Genomic DNA, 26220 nt, shown 5'->3' with positions numbered 1-26220 from the left:
GGACAGATGGATTTTGATAGATGTTGAGTAGCTTGATGAATATGAGTGGGGAATGAATGGATGGATATGGTGGGTGGATGATACACTGTTGGATAGATGGACATATGTATGAAGATAGATGGGTGGAAGGGTGGATGGATGCATGGATGGGTGGATGCATGCATAGATGGATGGATAGATGGATGGATAGATGGATGGATGCATGGATACATGGAGCATGGATGGGTGGATGCATTGATGGATGCGTGCATGCATGGGTGGATGCATTGATGGATAAATAGATATGGGTTGTTCTAAGTGCATAGGTAGTGGAATGGATGTGGGTAGTTAGGTAGGTAGATGGACAGATGTGGGTACATGAATGGTTGGATAAGGATGGATGGATATATGGAAATGGGTAGGTGGGTAGATGGTTGGAATGATGGATAGGAATCGGTGAATGTAAAACATGGATGGGTGGATGAGCATGGGTGAGTGACTGGATGGACGGAAGTGAGGAAGGCTGCACAGGTGGGTAGTCAGCTACACCGTACAGTGAATGAGTGAGAATGAGGTGGGAGGAGTCTCAGGAACATCCCCATACCTCTTTCCCTGGCAGCAAAAGGTAGATATGGACCCCAAATCCAGACCAAGGCAGCACCAGGGCTCAATGGCTGCCTCCCAACTGCTGAACTGGTCTCCTCCAAAACCACCTTTGGATACGAAGGCTGCATTCGGTGACCCAGAGACCTCTTGATTTGCTCGTGTCTTTTATTCTTCAGAAACAACAGGCAGAGCCTGGGAGCAGTTTGGCTGGTACAGCGCTCCTGTAACCACAGGCTTTTCCACCCGCATACCAGTTCCTGAAATAACGACTCTGAGAGTGAATTATGTATGAATAATGGCCTAGGCCAAAAGCTTTGACTCGTTCCCACTAGCTTGTAACTCAATTATCCAATTTATTCTATTCTAATCCTCACCACGTGGTTGGCTACCTCTCCTCAGGTTCACGTGACCATCTTCCTCAGAGTTTGGGGCTAATCTCTCCCACACCTGACTCTTTCCCAGAATTCCCCTCTCTGTACTGGAACTTCCACCTCCCTATTCCCTGCATAAGCTAATAGGCCAGCAGCATTTTATTAACAGGAGATGCTTCCATCCATAGATAAGAAATTCTTTCTACATTCTTGCCTCAAACTCAGGAAACCCTGAATTCAATCTCAGCTTTGCACGAAGTAGAGGTGATGCTCACACCGGTAGCACCAGGACCCTAGAAGGTCTTAAGACAAGGATCAGAGGTTCACAGTGGCTCCCAGCCACCACATAGCAGAGGGCCCTGAGAATCCAGAGGAGCCCCCCAAGAGGCAGAGGGCCTGTGGCATTCCAAGCAAGTACAGCCCCACAGAGACCCTCAAATCTAGAGATACTCAACTCTTTTTGGAAACATGAAGATGAGAGATGAAACTCAGAGCTAAAGGGTTTTAGGCTACAGATGAGCCTCTGACAGTCTCCCCAACCCCCAATCCTCAGGAGACCCACCGAAGCACAGATGGAGGGTGGGTGAGGACTGAGGTGGCAGGCAGGGAGGCTGAGAGAGGCCCTGCAGGCCAGCCTCAAGCTCAGGCACCATCCCTTCAGAGAACAGGGACATTTTCCTTCCACTCTTACCATGCATGGTTGCGATCTAGACTTGACCTCCAAGGAAAACTGCATGAGTCATCTTTTTGTCACAAATTGCTTCCCAGCCTCAGAAATCCTATTGAAAGCTCTTCACACACAGGCCAAGTTTTGCCTTTGTAGTCTCCAGCTCTTTGAACCTCAAGACTTCTGGCTTCTTGTCACCCTGCCCTTCTCAGAGACACAGCCAAGTGTTCCAATGGAAATGGCTTTCCTCCGGTTCAAACGGCTCTCTGCCTTCTCGGGAGACATGCTCTTCCGTCCACGTTCTCTCCTGCCTTAGTGGATGCTCCTGAGCAGACATGGGCTCTTCAAAGCCGGTAGGCCTGGTACTTAACAGTTGGATATTACACAGAGGATGGCTGTGTGTGGAGCTGAAGCCATGTGAGCGCCCGGAGCCTGCAGGAACTATGGAGAGAAAATGAATCTCTCCAGAGCCTGGATCAGAAGGAGCATAGCCCTGACAAGGGAGTCTCTGAACAGATGAGCCCAGTTGTGCCTTGTTAGAAGTCCCAGAGTGCTTGTTCCCAAGGGGGGCTACCGTGCCACCTGACCAGGGAGCCTGAGGAATGTAACTAGATGGTAGAAAGGATCTGCTGGTGATTCATGGGGCCAGGCTGAAGCTAGGGAGGCCGAGGGAGAGCGAGGTGTTCGTGGGAGGGAGAGATGCCCTTGAACCAGGTCCTGGCTTCAAAGCCAGAGTCCAGTCTCCAAGGAGACTCAACAGCTTCTACTCAGACCACATGCTGCAGCTAGACTCTGGCTAAGACCTCTTCAGTGTGGGAAAACCAAGAAGGGACTTGGCAGACATGAAGGAGGTGGCAGCTTGGGGTGGGTGAAATGACAGGAGCCACCGTATTAAACTCAGCAGTAATCCTGATTTCCATCTTTTACAAACAGGACCTCTGCAGAAAGATGTCAAGAGTAAAGGACCCCAGATGGGGATCCAAGTTCTGACAGAGCTAGTAATCCCAGCATCCCACCCTTCAGCCTGTGCCCCACACTGCTATACTTGCACACCTGAACCCTCACACCAGCACACTCCTCACACCTCACACAGCTCACACCTCACACAATTCACACCTCACACCAGCATACTCCTCACACCTCACACTCCTCACACCTCACACAACTCACACCTCACACATCTCACACCAGCACACACCAGCATACTACTCACACCTCACACCAGCACATTCCTCCCAGAACTCACAACTCACATTCCTCACACCAGCACACTCCTCACAACTTACACTTCACACACCTCATATCTCACACCTCACACCAGCACATACTAGCACACACCTCACACCTCACACCAGCACACACTTCACACCAGCCCACACCTCGCACATCTCACATCAGCACACATCAGCATACTACTCACACCTCACACATCTTACACCAGCACATACTTCACACCAGCACACAACTCATACCTCACACAACTCACACCTCACACAACTCACAACTCACACCAGCACATTCCTCACACCAGCATACTCCTCACTTCTGTATACATTCTCAGACCAGCACATATTCTCATGCCAAGGCATACACTACATGTAACATAGGATATCATAACATGTAATACATATCACATGCACCCCTTACAGCATAGCACACTTAACACATACTGCACAATACACAATACATTTTTCCCACAACCCCATATAACACATCACAAAGAACAGCACACAGAATGTACTCTATCTACCCCATGCACTCATGCCACTCACACTATCACAGCATATGGTACAACGTACAGTACATATACATGTCACACACCATCATCCACCACATATAATACACACTGCACCCACAAAGCATGCATGATACTTACCTGTAATATGTAACACACCCCTCTCAGCCACTGCGTACACCATACATACATATACTATATGCCATCTAAACACACCACACACTATTCACATGGCAGATCTCAGTCCCTATGAGCAGCACACACATATGAGCAGTGCATGTGCAGCATAAAGAGCTTGGGAAGGTCCCCATGGATTTTGTGTCCCATGTCACAGAGACTCTTGTGTCCTGGACACCTGATCACCCTCCTGTTCCCCAGCCTCTCAGAGAGATCTCATGACTCACTGGATGGCTTAAAGTCACCTTGCTTTCTTCAGGAAATCTGGTATCTTAGAAGCTCTTGGGGAGACAGGCCCTTAGGTGATAATTCTGGACAAATTGTGCCAAAATTCACCCTATCTATTCTCCTGTTGGCAGCACTCCACACAGACAGTAGATTTATCAATCAGCTGTACAAATGGTCTCTTGCCTGGCCCATGGTGCTGGAAGCAGGCAGAAATGAGCCCAGTGTGCAATCCCTGTGACTGTGACTTTCGGTGACAGCATTCCAGAGCTTAGACAGGGGCCACCAAGAGCTGTTATAAGTGCAGAATCAGGGATGGGTCCTGGCTCAACTGCATGTGAGCAATTCCACTTCTCCAGGAGCCTCAGAGCCCACAGCTTTAACGTGGACATAGCAGCCCCACCTCCTGGGAGCCATGAGGTTGCAGCCTGAGGGGCCTGCCTGTGAGCAACTGGCTCAGCAGGAGGCAGAGGCAACTTGGAGTGAAGTGGCCACATCTGGTGACTAATCCAGACATGGTGAGCAAAGGGCTTTCATTACCACTGTCTGTCCTTCGGGACGAGGCTTTAATCCCAGAAAGCCAGTCCTGGGGACAATAACCAAATTATACTTTATCAACCTTGGTGTCTATGTAATAGATGCCCAGAGAAACCAGCTTCGAACAAGGAATAGGAGGTATTTTGCTTGGTTTCTGTCTGTGGTCAGTGGGGCCTTTGCTTTGGGCCTGTGGTGAGACCAGATATCATGGGGGAGATATACACATGGCAGAGAGAGCCAGTCACCATGGTGGCAGGAAGCCAAAGCGATCAGGATGAGGGAACTGGAGTCCTAGAATGTCCCCCAAAGGGGGACACTCAGTGACTCTAAGACACCTACTCTACTCTACCACCTATAACAGTGTCAGTCTCTAAGATGTTTTTGACCCTTACGGGGTATTTAATATTCAAAGCATCGATTACCATGGAGTTTGCTTGGGTATTTTCCTTCATTGTAATAAAGCACGTATACCATGAGGTCTGCCCATTTTAGCCATCTTGACCTTTCGATCTTTAACCACATGTGTTAGTAGGATTACACACATTCCTGTGGCTGTGACCCTTCCATACACTTGTCGTCTTGCAAAACTGAACCTCTGGCTACATTAACACCAACTTCTATCGCCCCCTCCTTGAGTTCTGGGCAGTCGCTCAACCCTCCATCTCTAAGAGTTGACACCTCTTAAGATCAGACCTTTGTCTGGCTTATTCCTCTTATCATAAAGTCCTCAGTTTCACCCGTACGATAGCAGATGTCAGGAGGTCTTTCCTACTTAAGGCTGGTATTATTCCATAACGTGTGTAAGCCACAGTTTGTGTTTCCACTCAGCTGCCCGTGGCTTCCACAGCTTAGTCGCCATGGATGTGAATGCACTAAGGTCTCTTTGAGTCCCTGGCAGCCACTGTTTTGAGAAGGTGTCCAGAAGTACACTTTGCTGCTTGACAGTTTCTCTAGATCAAGTGTTTCAGGGGCTTCCGGCTTTCTGCAGTGTCTGCATCGTCTTGTGTTCCTACCAATGCTGTATGTGCAAGGGTTCTGGGCTCTTCATATCCTTGCCCACGTGTGTTATTTCTTGAAGCTTCTGTTATTTAATAGTAGCATCATAATGGGTATGAGGTGATGCACGCTGGGTATTTGGTTTTAATTTTACGTATTCGTGGGTGTGGGTGTATGCTGTGTGTGAGTGCAGGTGCCATGGTGTACTTGAGGATGTCAGAGGGCAGCATTGTAGAGTCAGCTCTTTCCTTCAACCATGTAGCTTCTGAGGCTTGAACTCAGGTCTTTGGACTTGGCAGCAGGCACCTTTACCGGCCGAGCCATCTCACACCAAGCCCTTAATCCCATTTCTTTTCTAACTGTATTTATTGTTTGTAACTCTTCAAATCATCTTGTTTTGATTTTTACTGAATTCACTCCCCAGCATCAAAAGACAGAAACATTAGATTGGCCCATCTATGATAGGCCCACAGCCTCAAACCTGCACAGCTCAGGGGCTTAACACCCAAGCAGGGGTGGGAGTCTCCAGAACTGATTCAAAATACTTGCAGCAGCCCAGACCTGGCTTCAGGGGGTGTGTAGCAAGAGCAGCTTATTTCTCCCCTCCCCTGGGGAGGGGGCAGGGGAGCCGAGGCCCCTCCCTCCCTCTGAGCAGTCCCAGTCCTGGCCACAGAGCAGGAGCCCCATAATACAGACACCTCCTGCAGCTGGAGCACAGGAGTGAAACCTCAGAGTGTATCAGGAAGAATAAAGTCAGGAGCAAAGAGGGGAGGGCCGCTGTTTCTTAATAACGCATGTAGGCGATTTCAGAGCTCAAGTTCAGAGAAACAAATTGAATTACGGAGGAGGCAGCTCTGCCATTTGCAACACTGGATTGTTTGAAATCCTTTTAGAGGAAAATTAAAATATTTCACAGAGGGTAATAAAATGCTGGGTGCTTGGCAGGCATGACTGCTCAGCTCTCTTGGGCAAATAAGTAATTAGGTATTTTTATTTAAGGCCCCTGTATCGTCATTTTCTCTCATTAGCAGAGGGGTGGAGTGCTGCGGTGGAAAACACATAAAACTCTGGAATCACCAGAAAGTTAGTTATAAAATTAGTTTTTAAAGTACGACGTAACTGCATTTAGTGAGCCAAAGGGATGGTCTTGGAATTTATTATCTCAAGTTCATGGTCAGTGAGGAGTTGTCTTCAGCACGTCTCTGCTTCCCGTGACCTGAGCGTGGGGAACCTCCAAGGCCCCTGATGCCGAGCCTCAGATTAGCAGGGCTGAAGTGGCCAGGGGATGTTCTGATCCTTGGATCCTGTCCTAGGTGCTAAGTCAGTCACTGAGGAACCTGCCACCGAGTCCCACTCCACCATCCCTCACTATGCCCTTCTGATGTGGGGATGGCTGATGTTTTTCATTGGCTCCAATCCCCCCATTTCACAGATGGGAAAACTGTGTGCATGTTTGAAATGTTCTATCCTCCTTGGCATTCATGGGTCTTGGGGTCATGGCCTATCAATGTCTATATCCCCACATAACTCTAGTCTGCTCCACAGGCCATTTTAAACCAGGGCTTCAAAAGTAGATAAGTCAGAAAGATGCCCCACTGATGATGGAGCCCTGAGCTGCTGGCACAGGCTAGCATCTTTTTTTTTTAATTAAGTTTTACTATGTTTTACTTCTGTGCATCCATGGGTGGCTATGGTTTGTGTAGGTGTGCATGTACATGTGTTTGTGGGTACCTATAAAGGTCGGTAGAGGGCATCAGATCTCTAGACCTGGTGTTATAGGCATTGTGAGCTCCCTAGGATGGGCTCTGGAGTCCAAACTCTGGCCCCGTGATTAAACACCGAGCACTGACAAACTGCCGAACTCATCTCTCAAGCCCCAGGCTGACATCCTGACTCCTCCTTTTTCTCGCCTCGGATGCTCTCTTGGGCAATATCAAGGAGGGTGAGGGTAGGGATTCAAAAAGCCCCTTTTGCAGGACTGGTCTGAGACCCAGGCAAAGCCACTTCTGGGGTAGAGGGGATGCAGATATAACCGTTGCTATTTATTCATCTTCAAATATCTCCAGCAGCCATTACTGTTCCAGAAGGTCCACCAGCCAAGTAGCTACACAGTAATTTTTAGTGAGATGAGTAGGTGGGTGTCTGTGGGTGGGGGTTGCCAGAGGGAGTGTGTACATTTGCAGAGCTGCACTCCCAGCAGCCCCCTTGTTCACCCCAGCCCTAGTGCAAGCATCTCATACTGACCCAACTGTCCTACATCTTTCCTGGCCAACTAGTCCACCTTGAGCCATCAACAAATAGTAGGTCAGCACCTAATGTGTGCTGGGCTCCATGCTTGCCCTGGGAACTTGGAAGAAATTAAAATACAAGAGATAGACCCATGCTGGCTGTTTTTAAATCCAAGGAGATATTTGAGTTTGTCCTTAAGGAAGAGAAGGACTTTGCCCACCAGGGAAAGGACAGGGACTCTTCAGGAACAGCCCATGTTTTTCTAAGCCTCTGGGATGGGCAATGATGCTGGAGGGCCAGCGGGTGCTTGAAGGATGATGTGTCAAAGGAGCGAGTGGAGAGAAGGGAGAGGGGAAGGCTAAGCCAGTTGTGTTCATTTGGAGAGTAGTTTAGAAGGAGCACACTGGAGCAGCAAACACAAGCCAGCCTCACGAACAGACTGTGGAGCGGCTGAGTGGAGCCAGGGGTTCAGCCTCCCAACAGGAAGAGCCTTCAAGAAACAAGACACAGCTACATGCCCACTCAAGGCGAGTGTGTGTGTGTGTGTGTGTGTGTGTGTGTGTGTGTGTGTGTGTGTGTGTGTGAGACAGAGGTCAATACCAGATATCTTCCTCAATTGTGATTGGCTGATTGATTGATTGATTGACTGACTGAGACAGGACCTCACTATATAGTGCAGGCTGGCCCCAGACTTGCAGAGCTCAGCCTGCCTCTGCCTCCCGGGTACTGGGATTAAAGGTGTGCACCCCCACGCCTGGCTTCACCTTACTTTTTGAGACAGATTCTCTCACAGATGGGCTCAGCAATTTTGCTCAGCTGTCTGGCCAAGGAGCTCAGAGTCTCTTGTCTCGAACTCCCCAGTGCTGGCATTATGAGTACACACCGCCACCCCCAGGTTTTCCTGTAGGTGCTGGGGTTCAAACTCAGGTCCTCCTGTTTATGTTTACAGCTAGGCCATCTCTCTCCAGCCCCATTCAGCCAATATATCAGAAATAGCTCTTGTGTATGTTCTAACTTAAACCACACTCATGAAGATGGTCTGCCCACACCGTGGACTGAAAGGCATGGTTCTCAAGAGGCTTATGCTGAGTAAAAACGCCAGCCTCCATCAATGGCATCCCGTGTGCTTTTGCGTATGCACCATGCTTGACATGACTGACACGGGCTAGGCATGTCTCTCAGTGGTAAAGCAAGTACAAAGACCTGTATGTGCTCTCGAACACCACACCAGAGGAAAAAGAGAGGCGAGGCGATCAGAGGTGTGGAAATTGGCGGCTAGAGGCAGAGAGATGGCAGACTGTGGCTGTCGAAGGAAGAGATGAGAACACATGGTAAACTCTCCTCTTCAGACATCGTGATGCGTCCAGGAATCCATGTCACGCCTTGCTACAGAAGCAAGTCTACGTGTAAACATGTGGGTCTGAGTGAGGCTGCTTTGATTGCATCTGTGTCCCTGCCTTGTTATGATACTGTTGCTATGGTGATGTGAGAGGCAAACATTGGGAGAAGCTGTGAGGAGAGTACCAGAGTTACCTTAAAATAAAAATGCCACAATGCACACCCAGTGATGATTAAAAACAAATCAAAGATCGAGACCAGTTCTGGGTCAAATGGTAAGTTCTGCAGATGAAAAAAAAAAAAAGACAGAGAAGGGTTCAACTTTTAAAAACAGAAAGAAAGAAAAAAATCTGGCTAGACATTTTGGCACATGCTTGTAATCTCAGCACTTGGGAGCTAGGGGAAAGAGGATTAAGACTTTTAAGAACATGTTTGGCTGTGTGCTGAGTTCAAATTTAGCCTGAGCTACATGAGACAGACACGATCACAAAACATGAGAAGAGTTTGAGGCATTTATGACGCTGTCTGGCTATTTCTTGTATCACTGTCTTTTTTTATGCTGTATAATGTGCTGTTTGGTTTGTGTTAATGTGACACAAACTAGAGTCATCTAGGTAGCGGGACCCCAACTGAGAGAATGCCTCCATCAGATAGGCCTGTGAACAAGCTTTTGGGACATTTTTTTTTTTCATGATTAAAGACTAATGTGGGAGAGCCCACTGTGGGAGGTGCCTTCCCTGGATTGTCCTGAGTTGTGTAAGAAAGCAGGCTAAGCAAGCCATGAGGAGCAAATCATTAAACAGTGCTCCTCCATGGCTTCTGCTTCGGTTCCTGCCTCCAGGTTCCTGCCTTGAGTTCCTGCCCTGACTCCTCTTAATGATGGACTATGATCAGGACATGTAAGCTAAAATATACCATTTTCTCCCCCAAGTCGCTTTTTGTCATGGTTTTTTATCACAATGGAAAACAAACTAGAACAGAAATCATTCATAATTTAAAAAAAAAAAAAACAATAAAATTCTTAATGACCAGCCCCAGAACCAGGACTAGCCTAGAATGTCTCAGAGGCCCACATCTTAGCCACCAGGGACCCTAGATTCCTGGAGGCCCAGCCATGCAGCAGCCTCGGGGTCAAAATGATAACCAGGTCAGCAGCTCCTGTGTGGTGAGTCCTGCCTTGCACAAGCCACCCACCTCTCTCCACAGCCCCCAGAAAAAGAGGGTGCCCTGCCCCGGCAGGTGGGCAACAAGACAGAGTGCGGCCTGCTGGGCTTTGTGCTGGACTTGAGGCAGGACTACGAGCCGGTGCGCAGCCAGATGCCAGAGGAGAAGCTGTATAAGGTGTACACCTTCAACTCCGTGCGCAAGTCCATGAGCACCGTCATCAAGATGCCCGATGAGAGCTTCCGCATGTACAGCAAGGGCGCCTCAGAGATTGTGCTCAAAAAGTAAGCCCCACTCCCCACCCCTCCCGTGCCCCCTAGCACACACACACACACACCCACACACAGCTGTGGGTGTCTGTGTCACACATCGCCATCCCCATGCAGGCTGGATCTAAGCAAGTCACTTGCCCCCACCCCCACACCTCAGTTTCCCCATTTGTACACTGGTCAAGCCCAGAGATTTTCAACCCCGACTTGTAGTACGTTAGAGTCACCTCAGTGAAAGGAAAAGAATGTGGGCATGGTGGTGCACACTAATCCCAGCTCTAAGAAGGCAGAGGCAGGAGGATCTGAGTTCAAGGCCAGCTTGGCCTACACTGAGACCCTCTCTCAAAGAGAGAGCAAGAAGGATAGCAGGGAAGTAAAAGAGAAACAGACCACTGATTCCTGTCTTACCCGACTGTTCAACTGGAACCATGAAGCTGGCCTACACCTTTGTTTTATTAGATGTTCCTCTGGTAAGTCCGGTGCCCGAGCAGAGCAGAAAGCACTAGCCTGGGTGTAGGGCTTCCCAAGCTATCTCACCTATGGTATGGCTTTTCTCAGCAATTGGAACCTCCCAAACACAGCCCAAAGCAGACAGCTGAGAGGCCTGGGGCAACTATTATAAAGGCCACCTGGTAGCACTCCAGGCCTGCTGCATGCTTTGAGGCATTATGGGAAGAGGATCCGGTGGGCATTTGATGACCAAGGTAAGTGGACTTCATTCATTTCCTTTCTTGCCCACCCCCAGGTGCTGCAAGATCCTCAGTGGGGCAGGGGAAGCCCGGGTCTTCCGGCCCCGAGACAGGGACGAGATGGTTAAGAAGGTGATCGAGCCCATGGCCTGTGACGGGCTCCGTACCATCTGTGTGGCCTATCGTGACTTCCCCAGCAGCCCTGAGCCTGACTGGGACAATGAGAATGACATTCTCAATGAACTCACGTGCATCTGCGTGGTGGGCATCGAAGACCCAGTGCGACCTGAGGTAGGCCCTGATGCCAGCGAGCTCGGGGAAAGGGGCCATGAGTAACCCGGGAACTCTGTCTGTCTGCTCAGCTCTCTAAGCTTCATGTCCCCTTGTAACAGGATCAGGATCCTTCCGCTCTCCAACGTTTCTACTCTAAAACCAATGTAGCCATGTTTAGCAACTGTCTACTCGAGGGACCTGGGAAGGACTCCCCACACAGGAGCTGCTCTGACTTCAAACAATATTCATATTGCCCCCCCCCAAGTCACCAAGAGTGTTTCCCTCCTGTCTCCCTAGGGACAGGTGTTGGGCTTGCCTAGCTGCAGAAACCTCTCAGCCCACAGAATGTAGCTATTATCATGATCTGGATGCCAAGCCTCCATGACAGCTAGGTACACAGGGCATCCCCGTTACATCCTCTATTACATCCTCCATGACAGCCAGGTACACAGGGCATCCTCCTGGGAGAACCCAGGGCATAGTGTTCTGTCAGTTTTGCAGGCTCTGTCTGCCCAGAGGTGACTTAGCCATAAGGTCCTCTGGCCAGCCTCCTATGACAGCCACAATCTGCTTTCAGCAGGCATCTGAGAGACAGGACTCTAAGTTAATGACTGGTCACATTCCCAACAGAAGGGCCAGGTGACTTCACCCACGTCATGAGGATAAAAGTACAGGGGGAGTGGTCCAGCTCCAGGCCTGTCATAGTCCCAGAAGAAGAGTTGTGTGGTATGTGTCTGCCAGTACCAGATTAGGCTTCATGAAAAGATGTTAGTGCTCAGGGCAGGCAAAGCATTCACCTGACCCAGGGTGCCACAGGTGCCAGATTTGGCTCCTCTTCCCCTTAGGCTCCAGTGGGTCCGTGTTGTCCTTGACTGTGAGATTTGGTGTTGATACCCAGAGGGAACACCTTCTCCCAACAACAGTGGATTCAGTATCCTACCCTGCCCATCTTGCCCCACCCTTCCCCGCCCCGCCCCACCCTGCCCTGCCCTGTTCTTTTTGAGCCTCTGGCCACTGCCTGCTCTCTCAGAGCTCCAGCGGTCCCTTTATAAAAGTGGAGATAGGTGAAGAGCTGTCTTCCAGGCTCCTGCCTGCTGCTGTAGGACTCTTGTCTTCCAAAGAACAAGTAAAACCAGGTCACAGACATGAACTTTTACATCCTGGAAGCTCTGAGAGGCTATCAGAGTGAGCACAGGCATCAGACAGACCTGGATCCTCATGTGCTAGCATTGGAGATCCAATGGGCTGTGAGGCATTGAGATACTTGCATAACCTCTCTGAGCCATTATCAGTAGCCTGGCCATAACAGTATCTCCCTCCATGCCTACACATGCCCATGAGATAATGTAAGGGAGCAGACTATACACATAGGAACACCAAACCAGCATATAGGTCAGTGGCCCAAAATTAAGGCCATCTAATGGCCTTCCTGGCTGAGTCATGTCTCAGGATCCTGTACTGGCAACAACCTGACCTTCAGGATAGGCTTGTGGGATGAATGCATGAGAGTGAATGGTCTTGATCCTAACTCTCTGGCAGTGTTCTTGCTGTTCATCTCTTCCCCCACCCACCTCTCTCTCCCTCCATCCCTCCCTCCTTCCCTCCCTCCCGTCCCTGAACAGAACAGAAAGTTTGCCTCTTTATTGTCTATTTGTAGCCCCTCTTCTTATCCGTCTGCCTGTCAGGGACCTGTCTAACTCCTGTCCCTGAAGATGGTTTTCAGCCTCCCGGGACAGCTGCAGATGTCACCAGCAGTGAGTGGGCTCAGGCCTCCCAGATGGGTTATGCATTATCGCCTTCCTGGAAATCACTGGGCAGAGGTTTGTCCTGATATGTGCCAGGCCACCTGCCCATGCCCCGGGAGCCAGCCTCTCCCTGGGTATTTCCTTCTGTGCAGCCTCCTCTGGCTCCAGACTGACCCCCCCTCACCCCTGCCAGCCTGGGAAGGCTCCTTACAGAGGAGTCAGCAACACATTTAACCACCTAAGAATTCCATCAGGTCAAAAACGCCAGAAGTGTCTCCTGCCCCACTTCTGTTTTGAATGCTGGTTATTGATTTCACAATTACTCCAGTGAGAGGAGATTTGAACTTTGGCCTCATTCATCAGTTTATAAATGAGCACACTGGACCCTGAGAGACCAGGATAGCCCTAAAGCCTCACTGTTAAGTAGATGGACAGATGCAGAGTAGACCTGGTATTCTAGGCCTTGACCCAGATGCCATAGAAAGAAACTGGAAGAAGCCTCTAGAGAGATCCGTGCCCAGGACCTTGGAGCAAGGCTGAGCCCCTGGGACTTTTGGACAACAGCATTATCATCTAGAGTTCTTGCTTCAAACACAGGTCTGGCAAGGGCCGGCTGGACACAAGCCCAAGCTTTGCCCCCACCAAGCCACCTGCTTGCTGGGACCTTAATCTTCTATCTACTGAAGCTGTGTCCACTCAGGGGCCCTTCCCCTCCAGGCTCTGACGCTGTCAGACCAGAAGCAGCTACTAGAAGCCTCACACCTACGCCTGCCAGACCTTCCTTCAGTCCATCCTCCTGCCCACAGCCCTCAGTCATCCAGCCCAGTACCCCATCTCACACATGGCCCGCTGGGATGGGGATGCAGAAATGCATCCTGCGATGTTAGCGAGGCAGCTTGGCTCAGTGGATAAAAGCATCTACCACTCAAGCCATCGTCTTAAGTGTAATCACAAGAGCTTTGGTAAAAGTGGAGCAACAAGAGCACTAACTCTACAAAGCTGTCCCCTGACCACCACACGTGCACTGTGGCATGTAAAAATCACACACACACACACACACACACACACACACACACACTCCCTCAAGTGACAGCATAGGGTTGGGGCACCTGCTTCAACATGCCCTTCTGATATTCTCTCATTTGGTCAGGTGAAACAAAACTCCTTACCAAAGCCACTTAAGGGAGAAAGGCCTCCCCCAGCTCTGGAGGAGAAGGCAGAGTGGCAGGGATAAGAGGCGCTGGTCCCATCACAGCTGCGGTCAGGAAGCCGAGAGAAGATGAATGCTGTCTCCTCGTTACTCAGTCTGAGACCCCAGCCCATAGACAGATGCTGCCCACCTCCAGGGAGGATAGTCCCACTTCCGTTAACCTAACCTGGACACTCCCTCACAGCCATGGCCAGAGAGTTGACCCCAAGATGACTGCAGATGCTGTCAATACAGTCGATATGAAACGTCATAGGTAGCCTGCGGTAGCATCTCCGGGGCTTCAGTTTCTCTGTCCGGGAATGAGAAAGTTGGACTATGTGGATCCCAGAGCTGTGGGGTGGGGTGGGGTGGGGTGGAGTGAGGTGGACTGGGTCTCCTCCTGTTGAGACTTGAACCTATAGCCTCATTCTGACAGGGCCCCAGGTAGCCCCCTCCACACCCAGGCCCCAGTTCCCACCTCACAGTCAGCCCCTACCACACCCAGGCCCCAGTTCCCACCTCACAGTCAGCCCCTACCACACCCAGGCCCCAGTTCCCACCTCACAGTCAGCCCCTACCACACCCAGGCCTCAGTTCCCACCTCAAAGTCAACCCCTGTCACCAGTTCTGTGGGTGACTTTTCCCACGATGTCCTCACCTATGTCAAGTGTCTCTTGCAGCTTTCCCAGCTCTGTTCTCTGTCCCTTTTCTCAGCACATGGCTCCTGGAGTCACGTAATTAGCACCCCACACTAGGCTCCAGCACAGTGAGGCCCAAGCAGAGGGGCTCTGCCATGGGTCCCCACACTTTCCCAACTTTCTTCAACTGCAGGTAAACACTCTTCACCTCCGTCAGTTTCCCCGCTGCCTCACCGCCTTCCTCCCTCAGGCCCCCCCAAGCCAAAGCAACACCAAGGATTCACCAATCAAAGTGATCCCAAGGCTGACAGAGCTAGCTTAGAGGGAGCTGTCAGGAGAGCATCGCTCTGGGACAGGCTGGGGGTTACCCAGAGCGGGGTGTTCAGAGCCCTTGGAGTCACAGACACCGGCTGTCACCAGAAACAGCAGATGTTTAAAAGCCTTTATGTAATGACAACAGGAAGCGCCCGTTTTCTGCTTCTCCTCAGTGAGAATATCTAGGATAATTTTAGCAGAGGAAGCCACTTTTTAAAATAGTTAACACTGGTTTTATTTATATGAAAAGCATATTTCAGGCAGACCCATGCCCCTGGGAGTTGAGTCTTAATGATGTCGCTCCTCCTTGGCGCACAGAACAATTGAATGTTCCATTGCTGTTTGTTGAGTGAATGAGTGAGTATGAAAAAAAAAAATCTGCAGAACAACTTAATGCAGTGTCCCTCTGGGTCGGAGGGCTTGCAATGCTTCATGGGCAGGGAGGTCTGAGTGAAGGAGACAAGCAAACGCTGCCATAGAAAGGCTGCTGGCAGCAGGGGCAGGGGGCAAAGAGAAGGAAATGCAAGACCCTAACTTTTCATTACTGTAACAAAGTACTAGGCATAGTCTGCTTAGGAAAGGGGAGCGCCAGCCGGGCTCACGACTTCAGAGATGTCGGGTGATGGTCAGCAGGCCTGTGGCAAGACAGTGCATCCTGACAGAAGCACACAGCAGAGCCATCTGGCTCTTGGGAGAGTCCATGTTGAATTTATGAGGGGAAAGCCTAGCAGGGTGCTTGGAGCCTGTGCTTCTCCCAGAACTGGTTTTTTGTGGGTTTGGTTGGTTGGTTGGGTTTGGTTTGTTTGTTTTTGTTTGTTTTTTTGTTTGTGAGTTCAAGTCTAGCCTGACCTACATAGAAAGTTACACACACGTACACACATTATGTAGCACAGCCCCAAAGCCCCTCACCCACCCAGAGCTTTCTCTGTAAACCCTGAGATCAGCAGTGTGGACAGGGCCGCTCTCTGTGTGCTCTATCTACATGGGCTGAGCTCCTGCACGCTCCCTCATACCAAAACCTCAGTTGTTTTTTTAACAGAATAGAACTGGCTCAAACTCCCCTTCCTCCAGGAAGTGCTCCCTGGTTTCTCCTCCACTCACCTTCCTCTATGCTTTCCAGAGCCCTAGCTCGGCCTGCACTGAAGTCCATGTCTCCTAAAGACCCCATCTCTGTAGGAGAGTTCAGGTATGACAGAATCCCTCTCCATCTGAGAAAAATAAAGGAACGAGCCAGCCTAGCTTCCCCGTGGATCAGCAGACCCGGGAGGAAGGGAGCGCCTGTCACCAGGGGTGTGCAAGCAGAGACTTAGCCAACCATCTGCTGGGGTTGCCTAGGACAGACCTAGGCAATGAGCACAGGGATGGAGTCAGATGACGCAAAACCCCTCCCCACTTATCCCTCCTTAGGGACCAAAGCCATATAAGGCACAGGTTTCTAAAAGAACAACAGCTATGGGGCTGAAGGCAAATGTGCTGCCTACACACACACACACACACACACACATACACACACACACACATACACACACAAAGCCTGCATACAATCACATGCACGCATACATATATCATATAGATGTACATACACATACACATAGTCACTTAAATACACATTTATCCATCATGCATACAAACACACACATACATCATACACACACATGCTTATATACACTCTCATACATCACATACATATGTAACACACATGTGCATATGCACATACATAGTCACACACATGCTCATGCACACACACACACACATGCACCTCTCCCTCATGAAGATGCCAGTCCTACCCTCATTTCACCTCAACCACCCCAAAGGTACTTTCTCACAGTAAGGGCTTGTCACAGATAAAGCAGCTCAGAGGACCCTGGAGGGTTTAGTTAGACCCTTTCCAGTGGCTTGGCAAGGCAGGGGTGGCAGTGAGGGCTCAGGTCCACTGTGTGCAAGAAGAGTTGGGTACTGGGCTCACCTGGCAGGCCCAAGATTCTAGCGTGCTCTGAGTCTCTGTGCACGGTGGCATGTTCTCTCTCACAAGGACACTTTGCAGCAGGTGCCCCTCGCTATGTCCCTGTCTGCCCCTGCTGTGGTTTGGTTACTCATTCTGGTCTTCAGTGAACACTCGCATTGGCTCTGCATCCTGACCACTCTAAGAGGGGAGGCTACTGAGAGGAGAGAGCCTTGTTGCCTTCTGATTGGCTGACCAGAAGTCACTGTGTCAGTTCAGTCCCCAAAAGCCCAGTGTTTTGTCCCTCTCGGTCCTGTTTAGCATGAAGAAGCACCATTTGCATCTATTCTAAATCTATGAAATAAAGCGACCTCAAATGCACATGGCTCCCCTTCCCCCACCCCCAACACTGAAAATACGCCAGGAATGGGTCACGGGCCTTGGAGGGGAAGCCTGGCTAAGTTAAGTGGACTTACTTTGCTACTCTCCACTCTTGCCTGAGGCCAGACATCAGGATGGTTTCTTTGGGGTCTTTCTAATGCCCTTTGTCCAGGTCAGAAACAATAAGTTTCACCTCAGGATAGATATCACGGTCAGTAAGTAGTCGCTGCCTGGTACTCTGAGAGCCAAGAATTCTGAGACCCTATCAGGTTTAATCCGAGGATGTTGTGATCAATTGGTAATGCCTGTCGCAAGCATAAAAGGAAAGCCACAGCACCATCAGCCGGTCAGGGTTAACTACCTAAGGAGGTTTCCTGGGAGAAGAGTCAGCCCTGGGTTTTTTTAAAGACAAGGAAGACCTACCTACGTGGTGCCCTTTCTCATGGCTCGTCCCCTCTCTTACAGGTCCCAGAAGCCATCCGCAAGTGCCAGCGGGCCGGTATCACAGTCCGCATGGTCACCGGTGACAATATCAACACAGCCCGGGCCATCGCCATCAAGTGTGGCATTATCCACCCTGGAGAGGACTTCCTGTGCCTGGAAGGCAAAGAATTCAATCGGCGGATTCGCAACGAGAAAGGGGAGGTACGCATGCTCATGTGTCCAGCGCAAAGGCTCTGCCGTGGGCCAAGCTCCAGAGGGGGCCGGGAGGCATGGGCCCTGCATGCTTGAACAGAAGCCAGCTGGTGTGCCCTGAAGAGCCTAGTGACTCTGCATGGGGCTCGATTTCTCTCTGTGACCCCCACCGACATACCACACCCCTCTCCAGATTGAGCAGGAGCGGATTGACAAGATCTGGCCAAAGCTGAGGGTGCTGGCTCGCTCGTCGCCCACGGATAAGCACACGCTGGTCAAAGGTAAGCCTGGAGTAACTATGGTGATTGTGAGCCCAGAACTAACCCAGCCTAAACCAAGCCCGATTTGCATGGCATCGCAGCTTCCTCCGTGTGTGCTGTAGCTGGTCCTTGGCTGTGGACGACACAGGCTCCACGGTGTAGATGGGAAGAGGGTACACGGACTCTTCTTCCCTGGGGGCCGTCTGACTTGTTCTTTTTCAGCCTTGAGAGGACTGCAGAGGCGTCTGGGGGAAGGGGACATGAGGAGATTGTGAGATTCTCTTCTGATCCTCCAACCTCCTCTAGGTATCAGCGGGCCTGGGCCTGGGCCTGGCTGAGCTAGAGGTAGCCTACTCCCTATGCGTAAAGCCTTTGTTGTGCAGACCTTCAGGAACCTTCCACAAAGTCTGCTCTCTCATGGCTTGGCGGTATTTGCCATTCTTTGTCATCTGAAAGACAGCCCATCTTCCTCCTCCATCGGGCCCAGAACTTAGGAAGCTGAGACCCACAGGAAACTTTCAACCAACCCTTGTGAGCAGACCCAGAGGATGAGAAGTCCCGGGAACAGCAGAAGGCTACAACACCTTCCTCCACCCCCATTAGAGGGTCACCACTCACAAAGCCTCAGTAACCCCGATTACATTCCTGCATCACAGCTCTGGGTCTCAGTACTCCTGCTACTCTCTCTGAGGCCTTGACAAGCCTGTCCACTCTGGGTCTCAGTTTCCCATCTGTAAAATGTCTAGAAGGTGGGGTTTTGACTTCTGCCTGGGATCACACCTTAGAGTCATGTGTCTTTTTTTTTTTTTTTTTTGGTTTTTCGAGACAGGGTTTCTCTGTGTAGCTCTGGCTGTCCTGGAACTCACCTTGTAGACCAGGCTAGCCTCAAACTCAGAAATCCGCCTGCCTCTGCCTCCCGAGTGCTGGGATTAAAGGCGTGCGCCACCACGCCCAGCTAGAGTCGTGTGTCTTAAACAGCAGAGAATCCCATAGAGTGCTCCTGTATAGACCGTGCTATGGGCCCACCCCCATTACAGGGGTGTCAGGCATGACAGACCTGGTATGATGCCGATCAGTTGATGTAAGTCTTCCAGGATCTCGGACGTCCTAATAGTTCCATCTGCCATAGACAGCCATCATCAAAAAAAGGTGGGCGTCAGCTAGAGCCTATGGGGTGATGGGCATGTGGGGAGCAGGGGAGCCCCAGAACCCAGTGCACCCACCTGAGCGATGGGAGAAATAAGACCATTAGAGAGCAGAGAGAGGCAGAGGAGGAGGTACCCAGGGGTGGGAGGTACCCAGGGGTGGGAGGTTCCCAGGAGGGAAGCCTATAGAGAACATGGTCCACTGTGGGACCAGCTGCTGTGAGGCCAGGAGACACAGGATGGAGATGTGACCATAAGGCAGCCCCTGGGGAACCATCCACCATAGGGCCCAGTGAGTGCCCAGTGAATGCCCAGTGCTGGCCAAAGAACGAGGAGCGTCTGAGACTGACCTGCCAACTCCAGAGATAGGAGTTCAAACAGGCTGAGCCAGAGACAGTGGGATTTGGACAGGCTGCCAGCCAGTAGGAATAGCCAGGATAACCCTGAGGAAGCCAGGCATGGAAGCTGGCCTTTGTAGGGGTTAGTTAGAGGGAATGGTACCCCTAACCTGGGAACTTGTCCCCTGCCTTCACAGGCTGCTGCAGTTTGTCTGCCTGGTACAGACAGGGCAATGCCTACACACTGACGAGGAGACCAGAAGTCACAGTTTTGACACGAGGGGCAGGCGTGGTTGTGTTCAGGCTGGTTCTTACCAATTATCGTTGAAGATGTATGTACACAGGTCAGGCCCAGGGTGTCAGGATGGCAAGTGACATGCTCATTGTCTCCCCGTGTGTGACTGGAGTTCCCAGGAGGAACGTACTGGAAAGCAGATGTGGGAGTCCCTGAAGATGCAGAGAACTCGTGGGTCTGGACAGAATAGCTAGAGGGCTGTGCTTCTAGGTAGTATGTCAAAGGACTGTAAGAGCAGACAGTGCTGGAAAATGGGAAGCCCCAAGCCAACCTGGGCTAATGAGGAGCCTGGTTTGCTCTGAACAGGCTGGGAAGAGCAGTGATGGAAGGGGCTGGCTGGACAGACAGGACAGGAGGCCTTGCTGAAGCTCAGGGCTGGCCATGGGCCCTGAGCATACCCTCTTACCCACTAGGCATCATTGACAGTACACACACTGAACAGCGGCAGGTGGTGGCTGTGACGGGGGATGGGACCAACGACGGGCCTGCTCTCAAGAAGGCAGATGTGGGCTTCGCAATGGTAAGAATATCTTAAAAGGACTTCAGGTGGTGTCAGACTGGGTCTCAAAGGCGAGGATAGTCAGCTTGGACTACACTGCTTCAAACTGGCTTGTGGGACTCTCTACAGACACTTAACACTCATCCCTCTCCATACACCCAAGCTTTTGAGCCCCCACCTAGCCTCAGGTCTTCCTGGAGGGGGCAGGCAGTGTCCTGCTGGGGTCAGCTCTGTCCCGCTGGGTGCTTAAAGGTCAAGGAGGAATGGGGAAAGGCCAGGCTTCCCAGGGAAGAATGTTGGCCTCAGAGGGGTGGTTGTGTAAGCATGTGCATGTCTGGTCAGACTGTGCCAGTTCCTGTGAATCAGGAGTGAGGTGCATAGGACTAACTAAGGCTGTGTGGAGGTAAGACTAGCCAGATAGAGCCACTCACCTCTCCAGCTGCCCTACCAGGCTCCTGTCCCTGTCTCCACAGGGCATCGCAGGCACAGATGTGGCCAAGGAGGCCTCAGACATCATCCTGACAGATGACAACTTCAGCAGCATCGTCAAGGCCGTGATGTGGGGCCGTAATGTCTATGACAGCATCTCCAAATTCCTACAGTTCCAGCTGACTGTCAACGTGGTGGCTGTGATCGTGGCCTTCACGGGCGCCTGCATTACACAGGTGGGTCCTGGGAGATCCACACCAAAGGCTGAGAAAGGGCAGCCTTCCGTCTCCAGGATACCCTAAGTTGTTAGGAGCACAACCCTGGGGATGGATACACATCAATAGTGTTCCTCCCAAGACCAGGATGCCATCTTGGACCTCCGTGCAGCTACCAGCTCTATGCAGTTGAGAAATGAGGCTTGGAGAGGTAGTATGACTCAGGTGGCCCTGGAAAGGAGAGATATCAGGCCTCATGCCCTGTGAGGCCTGATCCTTGCTCCAGGGGCTGGCAGAAGCGGGGCCGAGGCAGTGCAGGCCCAGGGGAGATCAGTTTGCCCAGACAAGGACCCAGAGCCAGTCCTGTTGTATGGGACCTTCACTCCAGAGCAGAGTGGATTCGGAGATGGGGTGGGTGGAGGCGGCAGTGATGCTGTCTGTCCAGATCACTGCTGCTGGCCCTCGGCAGGCTGCTCGCCGAGACACTTGGAGCCCGGAGAGTAAGTACCATTTCACAGAGGTAGAGACAGGCTCAGAGGACAGAACGCTCAGACACTCACTCTGGCTCCTGATGCCTCCTGAAACTCTAACCAGACTGCATCTCCCAGGAGCTGGCTTTCTGGTCTGGAGAAGACCAACTTCAGAGGCCTGGCTCCTCCCAGTCACTACCTGGTTACACAATCCCCCTACCCATAGGGGAACCCAGAGTCCAATGTGCCGCTGTCCCCCAAGAGCCACATGGCCCATAGGACACTGTTTCCTTCTACGGTGACCTCCATCACGATGATGTACATGGTGGCTGCAGATTGACCACGTGTGCCACCTCAGGCCTGAGAGTTGGACTGAGGGTTCCCTGTCTGTTCAGGGGGCATCTTTCCTGGTCTGAGGGTATGGAGCTCCCTCTAGTGGTGATTTATAGACACTGCGTGATGGCTTCCTGGAGACTGGACAGATGCCAGTTAAGAAAACAGGTTCGGAGACAAGGATCAGTTGGCCCAACATCCCTGAGTGAGCAGGGCTACACAGGCTTTGGTGGGAAAATTGTACACCTGACTCTGAGAATCTTGTAATCAGATAAGGTAGAAAAGTAGCAGAAAGCCCAGAGCAGCCCTACCGGGTAGGGTGAGACGGTAGAACAGCCAGGAAAGTACAGAGAAGACAGACGGATGGGAAACAGAGGGTAGGCTTCCTGGAGGAGTACTCCATGGGCCACAAGAAGATCAAGAGTAGAGCCAATGGTGAGGGGCCGAGGATTGTGGGTGAGCCTGGCTCTGTGAACAAGGACTGTGGTTGTAAATTGGGGAAGGATAGGTGGATCGGCTTCTTCAGTCAGTACACGGAGCATGCTCTGTCCAGCCTGGACCTCGCAGAATGAATCTGATAGTGTCTACACTGGCATGCTCGTAGTGACAGCCTGTGTCATAGCATCCTGTTTTGCTTGCTTGACAGACTTCCTATCATGACGGGGCATTTCATTTGGAGTTGTAGTTATAAAAACCTTTTAAGATGCAAGATAGTGAGAAATAAGGTGGAGTTGGGAGCAGAGGTCAAGGACGTTGTCTCCAGGGTAGGAGAGACCTGAACCCCTGAGACTGTGGGGCAGAGACTTCAGGGGGTTAAGAAAATGGATGTCGGCTTCAGACAGGAGGGGAATAGAAGAAGATGTGGCCAAAGTCTACAGAAATCAGGGAACTGTGGCCACTGAGCCTGTGGGCCCAGGACTGAGGTGGGCAGATCGTACTGTTCTCCACAGAAGCTCCAAGAACCTGTCCTGCACATGCTCAGAGCCCCAAAGCCTGGGCAGCCTGCATCCTGTAGTGGGAGCCTGCTGAAACCCTGTCCATCCCGTACTCTGTGGCTGTGATGGCTCACTCTGTGACAGTCTTCTTCTCCCTGCCACTGTCGTAGGACTCCCCTCTCAAGGCTGTGCAGATGCTCTGGGTGAACCTCATCATGGACACGTTTGCCTCCCTGGCCCTGGCCACAGAGCCACCCACTGAGACACTGCTCCTGAGGAAACCTTACGGCCGCAACAAGCCACTCATCTCACGGACCATGATGAAGAATATCCTGGGCCACGCCGTCTACCAGCTCACCCTCATCTTCACCCTGCTTTTCGTGGGTGAGCGCCCTCATCCTTACCCCCTCTGAGATTAGGGTAACAACTTCTGGATACACCATGGCCAGCAGCTGGCTTTACATGTGTCATTCTGTTTCCCCCATGGGGGAACCGTGGCATAGGAGGAAAATGCAGATGGCAGCACGCAGGGAGTCAGTAGTCATGCCCTGTCCCGGGCTGGCTCACCTTAAAGCCAGCGGTAGTGTTTGCATCCGGGACTGATGAACGCTTTCTGTCACGTTAGCCACTGAGAGCCAAGGTCCTGGGCCAAGCAACCTGTCCCTTCCCTGACCACTTCTAGGAACTTCTACTTGCTCCAGGAAGATGTCTTCATGGAGAATGTAGACGTCCTTGGGGAAGGACACATATTCTTGTTAGAATGTCAGCTCCTTTCTCAGCTCTTCTACTGAGGGCTAGCTCTCCAGCCACTCAGATCCAAGTGCCTTTGCCTGTGCCTTATTCAGTGCTCCTTCATTAAAATAAGGTTTCTGAGATAATTAGCTTAGAAGAGGGGTTCGTTTGGACTCTCATTCTGAGAGGTCATACTCAGATGACTCTGCTGTATGGAGTCAGGGACAAGGCAAAGGGAAGAAAAACTGTTGGCTTCATGGCCAGGAAGCAGAGAAAGGTATGGACCAGGCCCCACAGTTCCCTTTAAGAGAATACCCCCTAATGGCCTGAAATGTCCCGTCAGATTCCACCCTGAAGAGGTTCCTCCACCTCCCTTAGGGCTAGGGTGTGGTAGAACCTTTGCTCAGTATGCCTCAAGTCCCTGCCTGTAATTCCAGCGCTCAGGAAGCACAGGTGGGAGGATCAGAAGTTTAAGGTCGTCCCTGACTACATAGTGACTTCAAGAGCAGCTTGTGCTCCGTTCGACTCTGGTCCCACTACCTCTCCATAGTGCCACAGTCTGGGCACCAGCCCTCAGATGTATAGGTCTCCAGGCCACATTTGCTTAAGCTGTAGTGGCTTCACTCAAGGATCTATGTCCTCTGTGTCACCCTTCATAAAGGAATGTTACTTTGTAAGGCAGGTGGCATGCCACCTTTCTCAGATGTCCACAGAAATGTGACAGGTCCCAAGCCATTTATCCTCTAGATCAGTGAGTCTTAGTTTTCCTAAAGTGACCCCTCAGTTCAGTTCCTCATGTCCTGGTAACCCCCACCAGAGAGAAAGGATTGTCTCACTGAGCAGGAACCACAGGCCACACTGTGCCCCATTCCACACCTGAGCCCAGCCCACCCTCTGGTTTGGCAGGTGAGAAGATGTTCCAGATCGACAGCGGAAGGAACGCCCCACTGCACTCACCACCCTCAGAGCACTACACCATCATCTTCAACACCTTCGTCATGATGCAGCTTTTCAACGAGATCAACGCCCGCAAGATCCACGGCGAGCGTAACGTCTTTGACGGGATCTTCCGGAACCCCATCTTCTGCACCATCGTTCTTGGCACTTTCGCCATCCAGGTACCCAGCCCCCACTTAACCTGGGCTGGGCAAGGCGGTGGCTCCCCGGCCCTCCGTGCTATCTCCGTGTCTGTCCCTCCAATCTCTGACCTGCAGATAGTGATCGTGCAGTTTGGCGGGAAGCCCTTCAGCTGCTCCCCTCTCCAGCTGGACCAGTGGATGTGGTGCATCTTCATAGGCCTGGGAGAGCTCGTCTGGGGCCAGGTGTGTGGCAGGGGAGTTGGGGGAGGGGTGTTTAGCCAAAGGAAGAGGAACAACAGGATTGGTCGTAGCTGTGACATATACCTACTGCCCATACCAGGGAAGGCCATTCCCAACACTGGGCATCAGAGCAATGGAGTTGGTTCAAGTCTCCAAATGCAGGCCACGTGGGTACCAGCACTCTGATTTTTGACCTTTTATCTGTATTTCACTGCTGGTGGTATTTTCTTTTTTAAATTGCAGTAGTTTCTTTTAACTTAAATTTATGTTCAAAGGCAATGCTTTTATTACTGGCATGACTTGCCAAAAGTAGAAGCTTACAAAAAAAAAAAAAAAAAAAAGTCAGGAAGAGCTGCCACAGCTCAGAACCTGAAGCCAACATGCTAAAGGGGGGATCATCTATTGGATCATCCTGAGGGTAGTGACCTGTGGTACCAAGCAGGGTAATCTGGCACATCCTGCCACATTAGCATGTGACTTGAGGTGGTTCTGTGGCTATCTAGGCACCTCCTAACTTGAAGGTGCTCTCGGATGGCCACTCCATCTCTGACCCTGGAACATTCTTTTACCTGGTTCATTCGCTACCTCTTCCCAAGTTCTAGGCATACATTCACATGTTCATACACATACAAGCGCACGCACACACGTGTGCACACACACACACATGCACAAATGCACGCATATGCACACACCATCACGTACACCATCATCCTGCTGACAGCTTGAAATCCCAGTCTTCTGACTCGGGACCCTACATGGGAGAAGTGTCTTTGTCAGTTCTAAGCTGAAAGGATTAGTCCCAAGGTGTCCAGGTATCTAGGTGCCATAGGCCTAAGATGATCCTCTTCAAGGCTGTCCCCAGGCTTAACTGAGAATCCACGGTGGTAGGCCAGGTATGGTGGTACACACGTGTAATCTCAGCACTCAGAAAGTTGAGGCAGGAGGATTGCATATTCGAAGGCAGTGTGGTGGGCTACATATCCCAACCTTGTCACAAAGAATAAAAAAAAATAAAAGATAAAGAGGAGATGGTAGAGGAGAGGGGGTATTGTGGTGAATGCCTGTAACCCCAAAACTTGGAAGGTTGAAGCCGGAGGTTCGCCAGTAGTTTGAGGCCAGCCTAGACTACATGGTAAGAGCCCATTTCAA

The 26220-nt window shown here is 51.1% G+C and overlaps 1 protein-coding gene across 9 annotated transcripts in view; it reads left to right on the top strand.

Annotated features, from left to right (window-relative positions):
* Positions 1-26220, top strand: part of Atp2b2 (ATPase plasma membrane Ca2+ transporting 2) — a 293782-nt gene that overhangs the window by 255215 nt on the left and 12347 nt on the right. For all 9 annotated transcript variants that reach the window (XM_029535211.1, XM_029535206.1, XM_029535205.1 and 6 more), the window contains 9 exons: positions 10067-10308; positions 11039-11273; positions 17931-18110; positions 18295-18382; positions 20553-20659; positions 21112-21303; positions 23191-23404; positions 24659-24870; positions 24967-25074. In XM_029535211.1, coding sequence (XP_029391071.1) covers positions 10067-10308; positions 11039-11273; positions 17931-18110; positions 18295-18382; positions 20553-20659; positions 21112-21303; positions 23191-23404; positions 24659-24870; positions 24967-25074 — 1578 coding nt within the window. The remainder of the gene's footprint in view (positions 1-10066; positions 10309-11038; positions 11274-17930; positions 18111-18294; positions 18383-20552; positions 20660-21111; positions 21304-23190; positions 23405-24658; positions 24871-24966; positions 25075-26220) is intronic.

Source organism: Mus pahari, chromosome 2 (assembly GCF_900095145.1).
Source record: "Mus pahari chromosome 2, PAHARI_EIJ_v1.1, whole genome shotgun sequence".
Taxonomy (NCBI): Eukaryota; Metazoa; Chordata; class Mammalia; order Rodentia; family Muridae; genus Mus; species Mus pahari.
This window is presented reverse-complemented; position numbering and strand designations above follow the sequence as displayed.